The 10,669-nt window shown below is 37.3% G+C and overlaps 1 protein-coding gene across 1 annotated transcript; it reads left to right on the top strand.

Annotated features, from left to right (window-relative positions):
• Window positions 1–5,356: 5,356 nt before the first annotated feature.
• Window positions 5,357–5,932, top strand: LOC110094121 (histone H4). Its single transcript, XM_020819275.2, has one exon. The coding sequence runs from the start codon at window positions 5,400–5,402 to the stop codon at window positions 5,709–5,711; it is 312 nt and encodes a 103-aa protein (XP_020674934.1). The 5' UTR covers window positions 5,357–5,399; the 3' UTR covers window positions 5,712–5,932.
• Window positions 5,933–10,669: the final 4,737 nt, after the last annotated feature.

Genomic DNA, 10,669 nt, shown 5'->3' with positions numbered 1-10,669 from the left:
CTTAATGATGTTGGAATTCGTTGATCTTGGTCTCGTTGGATTTGTCTCATCAAGCCGTTCGATTCGAGTATAAGCTCATCAAAATCGGAGACTGTTTAGTAACTCAAATTGCGGTTTGAACCTTCCAACAGCACTTTCAACCCTTGATTCAGACTCATTGGGGCTCGGATTGGGTTGATCTTGGTGTCGTTGGGTTCGTATTTCCGAGACGCTCAGTTTGACTACAAGTTCATTGAAATCGGAGTTTGGGTGCTTCCAAAATTAATTTTTAAAGTTTCCAACTAGCTTTTGCCACAAGATTCGTGCCTGATCAAGATAATTTTTGCGTGATAAATCAGTTGCCCCTTATTTTCGGACGTCGAAGCACTAGGAGTCTGGAAATATGTGTTTAAAAAATTTGTATCAGCCAGAACGCCAAAAATTGCGTTCCAAAAATTAACATCTTGCTCGAACTTCATTATAGAGGTCCCGTTGAGTTGCTATCCGCATGGAATGCCCGTGGATCTGTGCTCTGTCCTCGCGGTTTCGAGGAGAGAGAAGAGGCGGTTCGGCCCACCGCCTTAGTGGGCCCCATAGACGCGAAAAGATGCCTTTTTTGGGTCCTAAAAATTCCGAAAAAATCCCAAAAAATTCTAAAAAAATTAGAAAAATAGGAAAATTTGAAAATGGCAATAACTCCCTACTACTCTCTCCAAAACCTATAAATAGGCCCCCTAGGCCTTTAGAAAAACTTGTATCTTCTCTTTCTTTCTCCCTCTGGCTCTCTGGAGGGCTGAGGCTTTCGCTATTTGCGAGCTGGACATTTCCCCTGCTCGAATTAGCGCCCCTCGCGTGCAGGAGTTATGGGATTTCTTCTCCTCCCCCACGGCTCTCTGGCGGCTAAGGCTTTCGCTATTTGCGAGCAGGAAATTTCCCCTGCGCGAATTAGCGCCCCTCCTCGCGCGCAGGAGTTACTGGATTTCTTCTCCTCCCCCACGGTTCTCTGGAGGCTGAGGCTTCCGCTATTTGCGAGCAGGAAATTTCCCCTGCTTGAATTAGCGCCCCTCCTCGCGCGCAGGAGTTACAGGTTTTTTCTCCTCCCTTACGGCTCTCTAGCGGCTGAGGCTTCGTTATTTGCGAGAGGGAAATTTTCCCTGCTCGAATTAGCGCCCCTCCTCACGCGCAGGAGTTACGGGATTTTTCTTTCTTCCCTCCGGCTTTCTTGCGGTTGAGGCTTCCGCTATTTGCGAGCGAAAAATTTTCTCCTGCTATAATTAGCGCCCCTCCTCGCGTGTGGAAGCTTACGGGATTTCTTCTACTCCCTCCAGCTTTCTGGCGGTTGAGGCTTCCGCTATTTGCGAGCATAAAATTTCTCCTGCTCGAATTAGCGCCCCTCCTCGCGAGCAGAAGCTTACGGGATTTCTTTGCCATTTGAGCAGAAGTTTGCTAGCGATGGACGATCGAGTTGACGCCCATTTGCAGTCAACAATCGAGCGTGGAGCCAAAGGAGAGAGTTCGAGGGTGCATTACGAGTAGCAGTCGAGCGAGAAGCCGATGACGAGTAGTAGTCAACTGACAAGCAGAAGTCCAACGACATGGAGAAGTCCGACGTCGAGTTGAAGTTCAATGTCGAGTAGACGACCGACAAAAGTTTGTCGACGAGCAGAAGTCCGACGACGAGTAGGAGTCTGCTATCGAGCATAATTCCGACGACAGGAAGAAGTCCGACGTCGGGTAGAAGTTCAATGCCGGGTAGAAGACCGACGAAAGTTCGTCGACGAGCAGAAGTCCGACGACGAGTAGGAGTCTGTTGATGAGCAGAAGTCCGACTACAGGAAGAAGTCCGACGTAGGGTAGAAGTTCAACGTCGGATTGAAGACCGACGAAAGTTCGTCGACGTGTAGAAGTCCGATTACGTCCGGTAGAAGTTCAACGTCGGATTGAAGACTGATGAAAGTTCGTCGACGAGCAGAAGTTCGACGACGAGTAAGAGTTCGACGTCCGGTAGAAGTTCAACGTCGGATTGAAGACCGATGAAAGTTCGTCGACGAGCAGAAGTTCGACGATGAGTAGGAGTCCGCTGACGAGCAGAAGTCGGACGACAGGAAGAATTTCGACGTCTGGTAGAAGTACAATGTCAGGTAGAAGACCGACGAAAGTTTGTCGACGAGCAAAAGTCCGACGACGAGTAGGAGTCAGCTGACGAGCAGAAATTCGATGCCAGGGAGAAGTCTGACGTCGGGTAGAAGTCCTATCCGAGGTTGTATGTTAGAACATTTGTTCGATGACATTAACCTGTGTGGAAGAGGCCGAGAGAATCCACCAAGGATGTAAGACCTATCCGAGGTTGTATGTCGAAGCCTTTGCTCGACAACGTTAACCTGTGTGGATGAGGTCGGATCAAATCCCCCTAGGATTGATCGTCCGGTGATTGAGATACAATATGGATTGTGTATTTCTCGAATCACGGAGAAGGAGTTTGAGAAGTTTTTTCTTATCTTTCATAAGAGAAAAAATCATATCACAACAATATGAACATTCTATTACTGCGTTATGTAAGATAGTACAATAGTTCCCTAGTACGACTTACAAATTACAAAGTACTCATAAGACAAGATCTACGTATGGTGACAATACAACAACATTTAACTTGGATGAAGATATTAGAGGTATCAAAGTGACACCTACTCAACATACAATAGACAACAAAACAAACAGAATTACTAATACAAATCCGCTAAGTGCATGATCATTAATTATCTCCAACCATTGGAATAGTATTCAATGGTTGTATTTGTTGTTGTCTTTGCCCCCCAGCGGGATGAGCTTCCTCTCTGGTAGGTGAATCTTGAATAAATTGTCGAAGGTAGCCCTGGCGGATAAGCCTTTCAATCTCATCCTTGAGTTGCTTGCAGGCTTCGGTAGTGTGACCACGGCTACGATGAAAGTGACAGTACTGATCTGTATTTCCTGTGTTCGACTTCAAAGGGTTTGGTCATTTTATTGTATCTTGATCTCGCTTGATCTCGAATGGCCATCAATACATTTGCTCGAGACGTATTGAGTGGGGTATACTCCTTCTCCTGTCGGGGTTCCCATCGTGGTGACGAAGACCTATGAGGTAGATTATTCTTTCCATGCTTTTTCTGCTGCGAGAAAGAATTATCCATCTCAGGTGCACCTTTGCACTTCCCGTTGATTTGCTCAAACTGCTTCCCGTGACCATTTATAGCTTCATCTGCAGAGATTAAGTCAGCGTATGAATGGACGGTGTCTCGTATAAGGGCCGAATAGAAGGGGCCAGGACGAAGACCTCCAAGAAAGACCCCTCTGAGTAATTCAGGGTCTACTCCCGGAATCTATCGTGCTTCAGCGAAAAATTGTTGAAAATACTCCTTCAACAATTCTCTCTCATTTTGGCGGATCCCGGAGAGGTGGGAAGAATCCTTAGCAATTCTTCGATTGACCACAAATTGTTCAACGAATACTTTGGCCAATTTGACAAAAGAGGGGATCGTTCCAGGTGGAAGCGAGTAGAACCACGTTCGGGCCTATCCTTTAAGGGTGGCGGGAAAGACCTGGCAGAAGAGAGCCTCTGATGCACGTTGAATATGCATGATGATTCTGTAGTAGTCAATATGCTCATACGGGTCGGTCATCCCGTCGTAGGACTCAACGTTTGGCACTTTGAATCCGACCGGAATGGGGTGCTGAAAAATGGCTTCAGTTAGAGGTGATGACTCCTGAAAATTCCTTTATCGGAGAGCATGCCTCACATCACCTCGGGGGAACTCTTCCCGTACCAATTTTCGCAGTTCACGACGCAGGAAATTGTGAGGGAGTCCCACAATGTGTGGTTGGGGAGAGCCTTCTGGGAGTTCCGAAAAAATGCGAGGCTACCGAGTCGAGGGGGAAGGATGTGTTGAACTCGCTGTATTGACAAGTTCATCTTCCTGTTATGATTGAGGATGTCTCCTAGGTGGAGGAAGATGAATTTCTTCTTGACGATGCTAGAATTGAATATCTTCAACCCTTGGTGGATCCCGAGGGAGAAGGATCTCCTCCAATGTCGGCTGTCGATAATCTCGCAGTAGTTGGAGGATATCGTTTAGAGATTCTTCCATCTTCCGTATTTTTTCTTCTAAAGAAGGTCACAAAGTCCCTTCTCCGGCAGCATTCTGCCCCCCAGGGTGAAAAGAGGCAGATGTTGGGCGTCTGTGATTCTCAGACTGATTTTTTGATTGATGGGAGTTGGAGCGAGAAGCTCCAACGATGCGACTGCTACGTCTGTTAACCATCGCAGCGACACTTGAAGTTATGGGATAGTGTTTCCCACAGACGGCGTCAAACTGTTGCGTGTTAGAAAATACGCAGCGGTAGAGTTTGTAGATTCACGTCCGAGCGTTGCACGTAAATTTAACACACAAGCAGGAAAGAGAAGTGAACACCAGAGTTTTTTCGTGGAACACCCAAAAAGGAAAAAAAATCACGGGGCCTCGCCTAGTTGTAAAGTTCCACTAGTGTTTTTGTAGATTACAAATGACGGATTCGTCCCACAAGTTGGGATAATCCGAATACAATTTGTTTCTCCCAAGAAGTTTACAAAATTCTACAAATTCTCTGCGTTTTCCGAAAATCCGGCAGAGTTCCGGCGTCTTCAGGCGGCAGGAAGAGCTCCGGTGGTGGTCGAGGAGGTGAGGAATCTTCTTTTCCCCTTTCTCCTCTTCTTCTTCTCTCTCTTCACTTGACTCCCCTTGGTGTAGAATGAGGGCTCTATGGTATTATATATATATATATATATATATATAATTTTCTTTTCATACAATGAAACATCAATATTTTCAAAACCTATGTAAATGATTTATTTCATATCCAATTTACTTCAAACAAAATAGTCTCTTAAAGAAAAAATATACATATGCAATGTCAAATTAACATTTTAATCTAATTCATTTATATTATTTACTTAAACTTTAATTATTTTAATTCAAAACAACACCTTATGCTATAACGAATAATTTTTTTTTTACTAGCATTATGTCGCATGCATTAATTCCCTTGCTAATATGTTCTTCTCAACCTACGTGGCCATAAGCCATATGGACTGCCGTACCGTTTAACGAGTTACAAGTATTCCTTAATTCTTTTACGCAACGGCCTAGATTCCTTTCTTTCAAATGTCAAAGAGTAAATCAATCTCAACCGTTCAAATCCACATTCTTTTACTTGCCACGTCATCGATCCGCAACCCACACAAAAAATCCATATTCAATCCAGATCTCCTCTTCCCGCCCAATTCATCTGCCCCAAAATTTCCCTTAACTACTATAAATATCTCTCCGTCGTCAGGAAGCATACGTCATCTGCTCTGCTCTGTAACACTAATCTCCTGCGACAGAACCAAAGAAGTTGATTCGGCCATGTCTGGGAGGGGAAAGGGTGGTAAGGGGCTCGGCAAGGGTGGGGCTAAGCGCCACCGAAAGGTTCTCCGCGACAACATTCAGGGCATTACTAAGCCAGCTATTCGCCGCCTAGCTCGCCGTGGTGGGGTTAAGCGCATAAGCGGTCTGATCTATGAGGAGACACGAGGAGTGCTGAAGATCTTTCTCGAGAACGTTATTCGTGATGCTGTAACGTATACTGAACATGCTCGCCGTAAGACCGTGACCGCCATGGACGTTGTGTACGCTCTCAAGCGCCAGGGTCGTACTCTTTATGGATTTGGAGGTTGATTTTCTCTCTATGTTGTTTTCTGCTATTTGTTACTTTATGCGGTATGGGATCTAGGGTTTGTGTTTGCGTTGGGGATTAGAAGGCATGGGCGTTCTGAGATGTAAAAATTTATTTGCTTTCTGTTGTTGAAGTTTTAGATTTAGTTGGGGCTAAAAACTTTGTATTTCTTGGTTACATAATGGTTACTGTCGGTTGAATCATAAAGTTTGTTTTTTGGAAAGCTTTTCAAATCTCTTTGTATACTTGTTTATACAGCTTCTTACTCTCTTGCCTTGGTATGTGCTTCAAAGGTTTGTTGACACCTCCTAATCATGCCATTGTTTTTATACGATGCCGTCTGTTTTGAAGTTATTCAATTCAAGCTAAATCTAGTCAATTCAATTCAGAGTTTCCTTTCGTTGCATTACGCCTTTTTTGTAGAAGTTTGCTGAGAAATGGTTGTTTAGAAAACGATGCTTTAAGAAATATTGTTTAAAAGAATTGGCTGTTATTTAATTAGATTGTTTATAATATGTTTATGTAAATTAAACAATATTTATAAATTGTTTGGTTGTGTTATTAGCACAACCAAACAATTTTTAATAAAGTAATTTAGTTATAAAAGATTCAATTATTCTTGTCAAAATTAATTATATGTTTTTTTTTTATTTCTAAAGAAAAATAACTAACATAGAAACCTTTTTAAATGCTCTTTTTATGTTATTAATTTTAATATTTTAATCTTAGCCCTTTACTAAAAATAAAAAAATTTCATTCATTTTAGTAAAGTATCTCAAAAATCAAATTAATTTATGCTTAGTAATATTAGATTATTAACTATAATCTCAAATAGCACAACATATCATAATTGCATAACAATGAGTTACACTTAAGAAAAATCATGATTATCATTTTTTTTTTAAATCATCCAAATTACTTATTATTTCTATTTATAAATAATTTATCATACTTAAATCTCAAAACAAATTATTGGAAAACACTACTCTTCATTTTTAAAATAATTATGATCTTATCTACCCTTTAAACAAATTAAGCCAAATTAATTTGTGAGAAGAATACAAAGCAATAAGCTTCAATTCATAAAACAAGAGTCTTATCTAACCATCTATATTGTATTTGAAATTAGGCCATTAAACATGGCATAGACTATATAGAAGGAGTGGATTCTTTAAATTTTTGTTCTGATAAAAAATACACCATAGAGTTATAAATATAGTAAACTTATTGATTATGCTCTTGTTCTTTGTGGTCAAATACAAATAGTAATTTAAAACAAAGTTGTAGTTTATGAAGCAAGGATTGGAACATATACGATGGCTTGTTCTCTTCATCTTTATCATCATCCTTATCATGATGTTCCTTGGCATCGTGAACATTAGATTCATCACCATTAGCCTCGCCTTGTGATGAATGAGGGATTTTCATTAATACCAATATGATAGGAGACTTGATATGAAGGAACTCACATCCTCATCATTATCTATGTCATCCTTCTAACCCTCAACTTTCTCTTGTTGGATAAACATTACAACCGAGAGTTATAAACCTCATGTTTTAGGTAGAACTCAAGAAATATTTGGGTATCATGAAGGTTGCAAGAATCATAACTCCTCTTCACTCTTTTTCTCAGCTTCATCAAAAGAAGCCTTCTCAGCCTCATGAGGATTAAATATGCATTGTTTTTAAGTTAAAAAATGTGAAGATTCTCAACATTTGTTCTAATAATTAGACAATGAGCTTATTTTGTTTGTTTGTTTGTTTGTTTTTTTTTTTTTTTTTTTTTTTTTTTTTTATAGATTTCCTCAGTAACTTTTTTTTTTTTTTTTTTTTTTTTTTTTTTTTATAGATTTCCTCAGTAACCCTCTTGGCATATTCAAGATCATCAGTGATAAAACAATATTAGATAAGGTTCCAAATTTTACTTGCAAATGAATATTTTTTATTTATAAAAAAGAAGCGATGAATACTAGTAGAGGCAATAATTATAATTGGGATCATGAAGTAGTAGACAAGTCTAACAACATATTAATAATCTTAACTGATACAGTGAAGTTAATTACCGCAACTTAGTTTTAACATACTTCAAATCAAGGAAATCATAGGGATCAGAATCATCCTTGAAATCTTTTGATGTGGAAGCTCTCACATGCTTTGTCAATTATACAAAATTGTGTAACTAACAATGCATATAAATTTTTCATATAAGAAACTTTAAATTATTATGAATATCATCTCAAATCTCTTTTAAACCATCATTTATCATTATATTCAATATATGTACACAATTGTTAACATGCAAAAATAGACTTGAAATTAATATTTTCCACTAGAATGATAGTATGATAATTGATGTATCATTACTATTAGCATTTGAAATGTCATAAAGATTCCACTCCAAAATACAATTACAACTAGCACATAAATGTATATGCAACTACGACAAGCTTTTAACTCAACAGAATAATGCTACTTACATAAGCTTAAACTCTAGCAAACAAAACAAACAAAAGAAATCAACTTATTTAATTTTCCATGTTTATCATCATATTTCATCATCTAACCTAAAATATATAAACAAAATATTAGAATTAGAACATCCTTCATCAAAAGCAATAATATTTAAAAAAAAAAAAAACACAACTACTTCAACATCCAAATTTACTTAACTTTGTGAATGTAAGTGAAATACCTATTACAATTATATCAATTATAATATTATATCTAAGTTTAATAATTTCATTTTCATCTTTACCATCGACTAAGTATTCATTGTTATACAAACAACTAATTTGGTCAAATTTTTTGGAACTCTATACTCATGTGCATCTAAATAAATAAAATTCTCATCAATCTCACATTCATCAAAATCTAAATCAATCCATGAGTTATATATATGCATATAATTATGTAATGCCATCGTAGCTATAATTATAAGACGTTTCTTAAATGAGTAATTTTGCATATCTCTTAGAATTTTCTATTTTTTTTCCAAACATTAAATGCATTTTCAATTGCACTTTGTAATGAGGTTGAATGTCTCATACAAAATTTGATAAATGATATATTGGCAAGGCTTAAGAAATGTTCTTTGAAGAGAATAAGCTGCATCAACCAAGTAATATTTCCTTGCTAATAAATTTATTACTTCTATCACATACAATAATATAAATAATATAATGTTCATGTATTGACAAAACTTAATTGGTGGATGTATATGAAAATGACATCTACGATCTATCACAACATGTTGAAAAATATGAGCATCATGAGTAAACCTTACCATCCGACTGTGATAAATTTGAATCACATATCAAAATCACGTACAATAATTACATTATAAGTAAGTTTATGATGTTGGCTTATCAAATCAATTTGATCTTCCACACAGATGTGTACGTGCATCAACGTGAATTCTATCAATTACCCCGATGTAGTCTTTATAATATGACGTACGCCTCATGTTCTTATTAATATGTACAAATATTCTAAAAGTTCTTATCTTTTGGTTCAATAATGACCACTGAAAGGTGAACTAAGGCTTCAATCTCAATAGTGAAATATCTAATCACTATTTTTGTAGAGTGTTGGAATCTCTTAGCTATTGCTCTAATTGATTCATTGTGTTCTAAAATGAATAATGTAAGTGCAAGGACCTCTCTTATATTCATTTTATGTGATGCATGGATGTTATGACATGATTCAAATATGAAAACAAGTCCTTGAAAATTAACTATGGAATTATGAAAATATTTTCAAACCTAACAAGATGGTCAGAAAGCAACTCATCAAGTCATTTATCTCCAGTTTGACCTGATGTCAAGCATGGTCTCTTGTCCAAATATAGTGCATAATAATCATGAATTAGAAAGGTTGTAGCTATTAAAACAATATTAAATTGAATAATTGCCCTCTAATTATACCTTGGCAACATTTCATCATGACATTCATTAGTAGAGCAATTCTCGTTCTCCTCTGACATTGCTTATCTGTGTTAAATCTATATTAGGCCACTGCCAAAAGGCAGATTCCTCCCTCCTACCCTCTCACAAAAAAGTTTCTAAAATGGCCTGATGCTTACTTCTCTCTTCTGCATAAAATCCTATTACATCAAACCTTTTTCTTGATTTCTACCAAAACATATCCCAATGAGACAATTAATACTACAACCATCGTATTCGCTTTATACTTCTTGGTTATGCCAGGCATCCATTAATTATCATCTTTGATACAGGCTTCATTTGGGACGGCTTTTTTATTACTTCTAAAAAAAGAGTTTTAGTGTAAATTTTTTATTTTTTGTACTAAAGAAGTAATAAAAAAGCCGTCCCATATAGAGCCACAATCAAATTATTTGTTTGAGCTGCTTTCTAGACCAAAAGTTCTATTTCAACCATTTCACTAGAATTAACATCTTGACCAAGAAATTGATCAATTTCTAGCAATCTGAAATTTGAGGTCAAAATCTCTTGTGAAAAATTATAAAACTTTTTATTGGAACAGCAACAACAATCTTTTATCCAATTACATTCAGTTAATCATGTGAATTCCTTTTCTCCAATGTGTCAAAAAATATTAGACTTTTTAAGATGATCAAATTTCAAAAGTGTGTCTATTATAACCACTAAAAGCTGATCCAAATAAACTTGACATAAGGATTATGATGATGAGGATAAGGAACAAAGATGTATTTACAATCACCACCATATAATTTATCTTGCAACTAAATTATAAGTTCTTTTATGAACAAATTTTAAAAATCTTTTTCTATTATCAGGACTTCTAACCATTTTGTTCAAACAATAAACTATAATAGCTTTCATGCAACCAAAGTTTATACTTTATTTTTGCCTTTGTAGGGTACAAATCTCTAGGCATATTTGATTATGACACTTCAAAAAATAAAAATATAAAATTGAGACCATCTGAGCTCTGATTTTAACAAGTTTGTACTCAAATT

Source organism: Dendrobium catenatum, unplaced genomic scaffold (assembly GCF_001605985.2).
Source record: "Dendrobium catenatum unplaced genomic scaffold, ASM160598v2 fragScaff_scaffold_721, whole genome shotgun sequence".
In the NCBI taxonomy this organism is placed as follows: domain Eukaryota; kingdom Viridiplantae; phylum Streptophyta; class Magnoliopsida; order Asparagales; family Orchidaceae; genus Dendrobium; species Dendrobium catenatum.
Note: the sequence above shows the minus strand (reverse complement) of the source record. Positions and strands in the feature narration are given on the sequence as shown.

Coding starts and splice junctions, on each gene's coding strand:
- LOC110094121 (XM_020819275.2), top strand. CDS start 5,400: ATGTCTGGGAGGGGAAAGGGTGGTAAGGGGCTCGGCAAGGGTGGGGCT.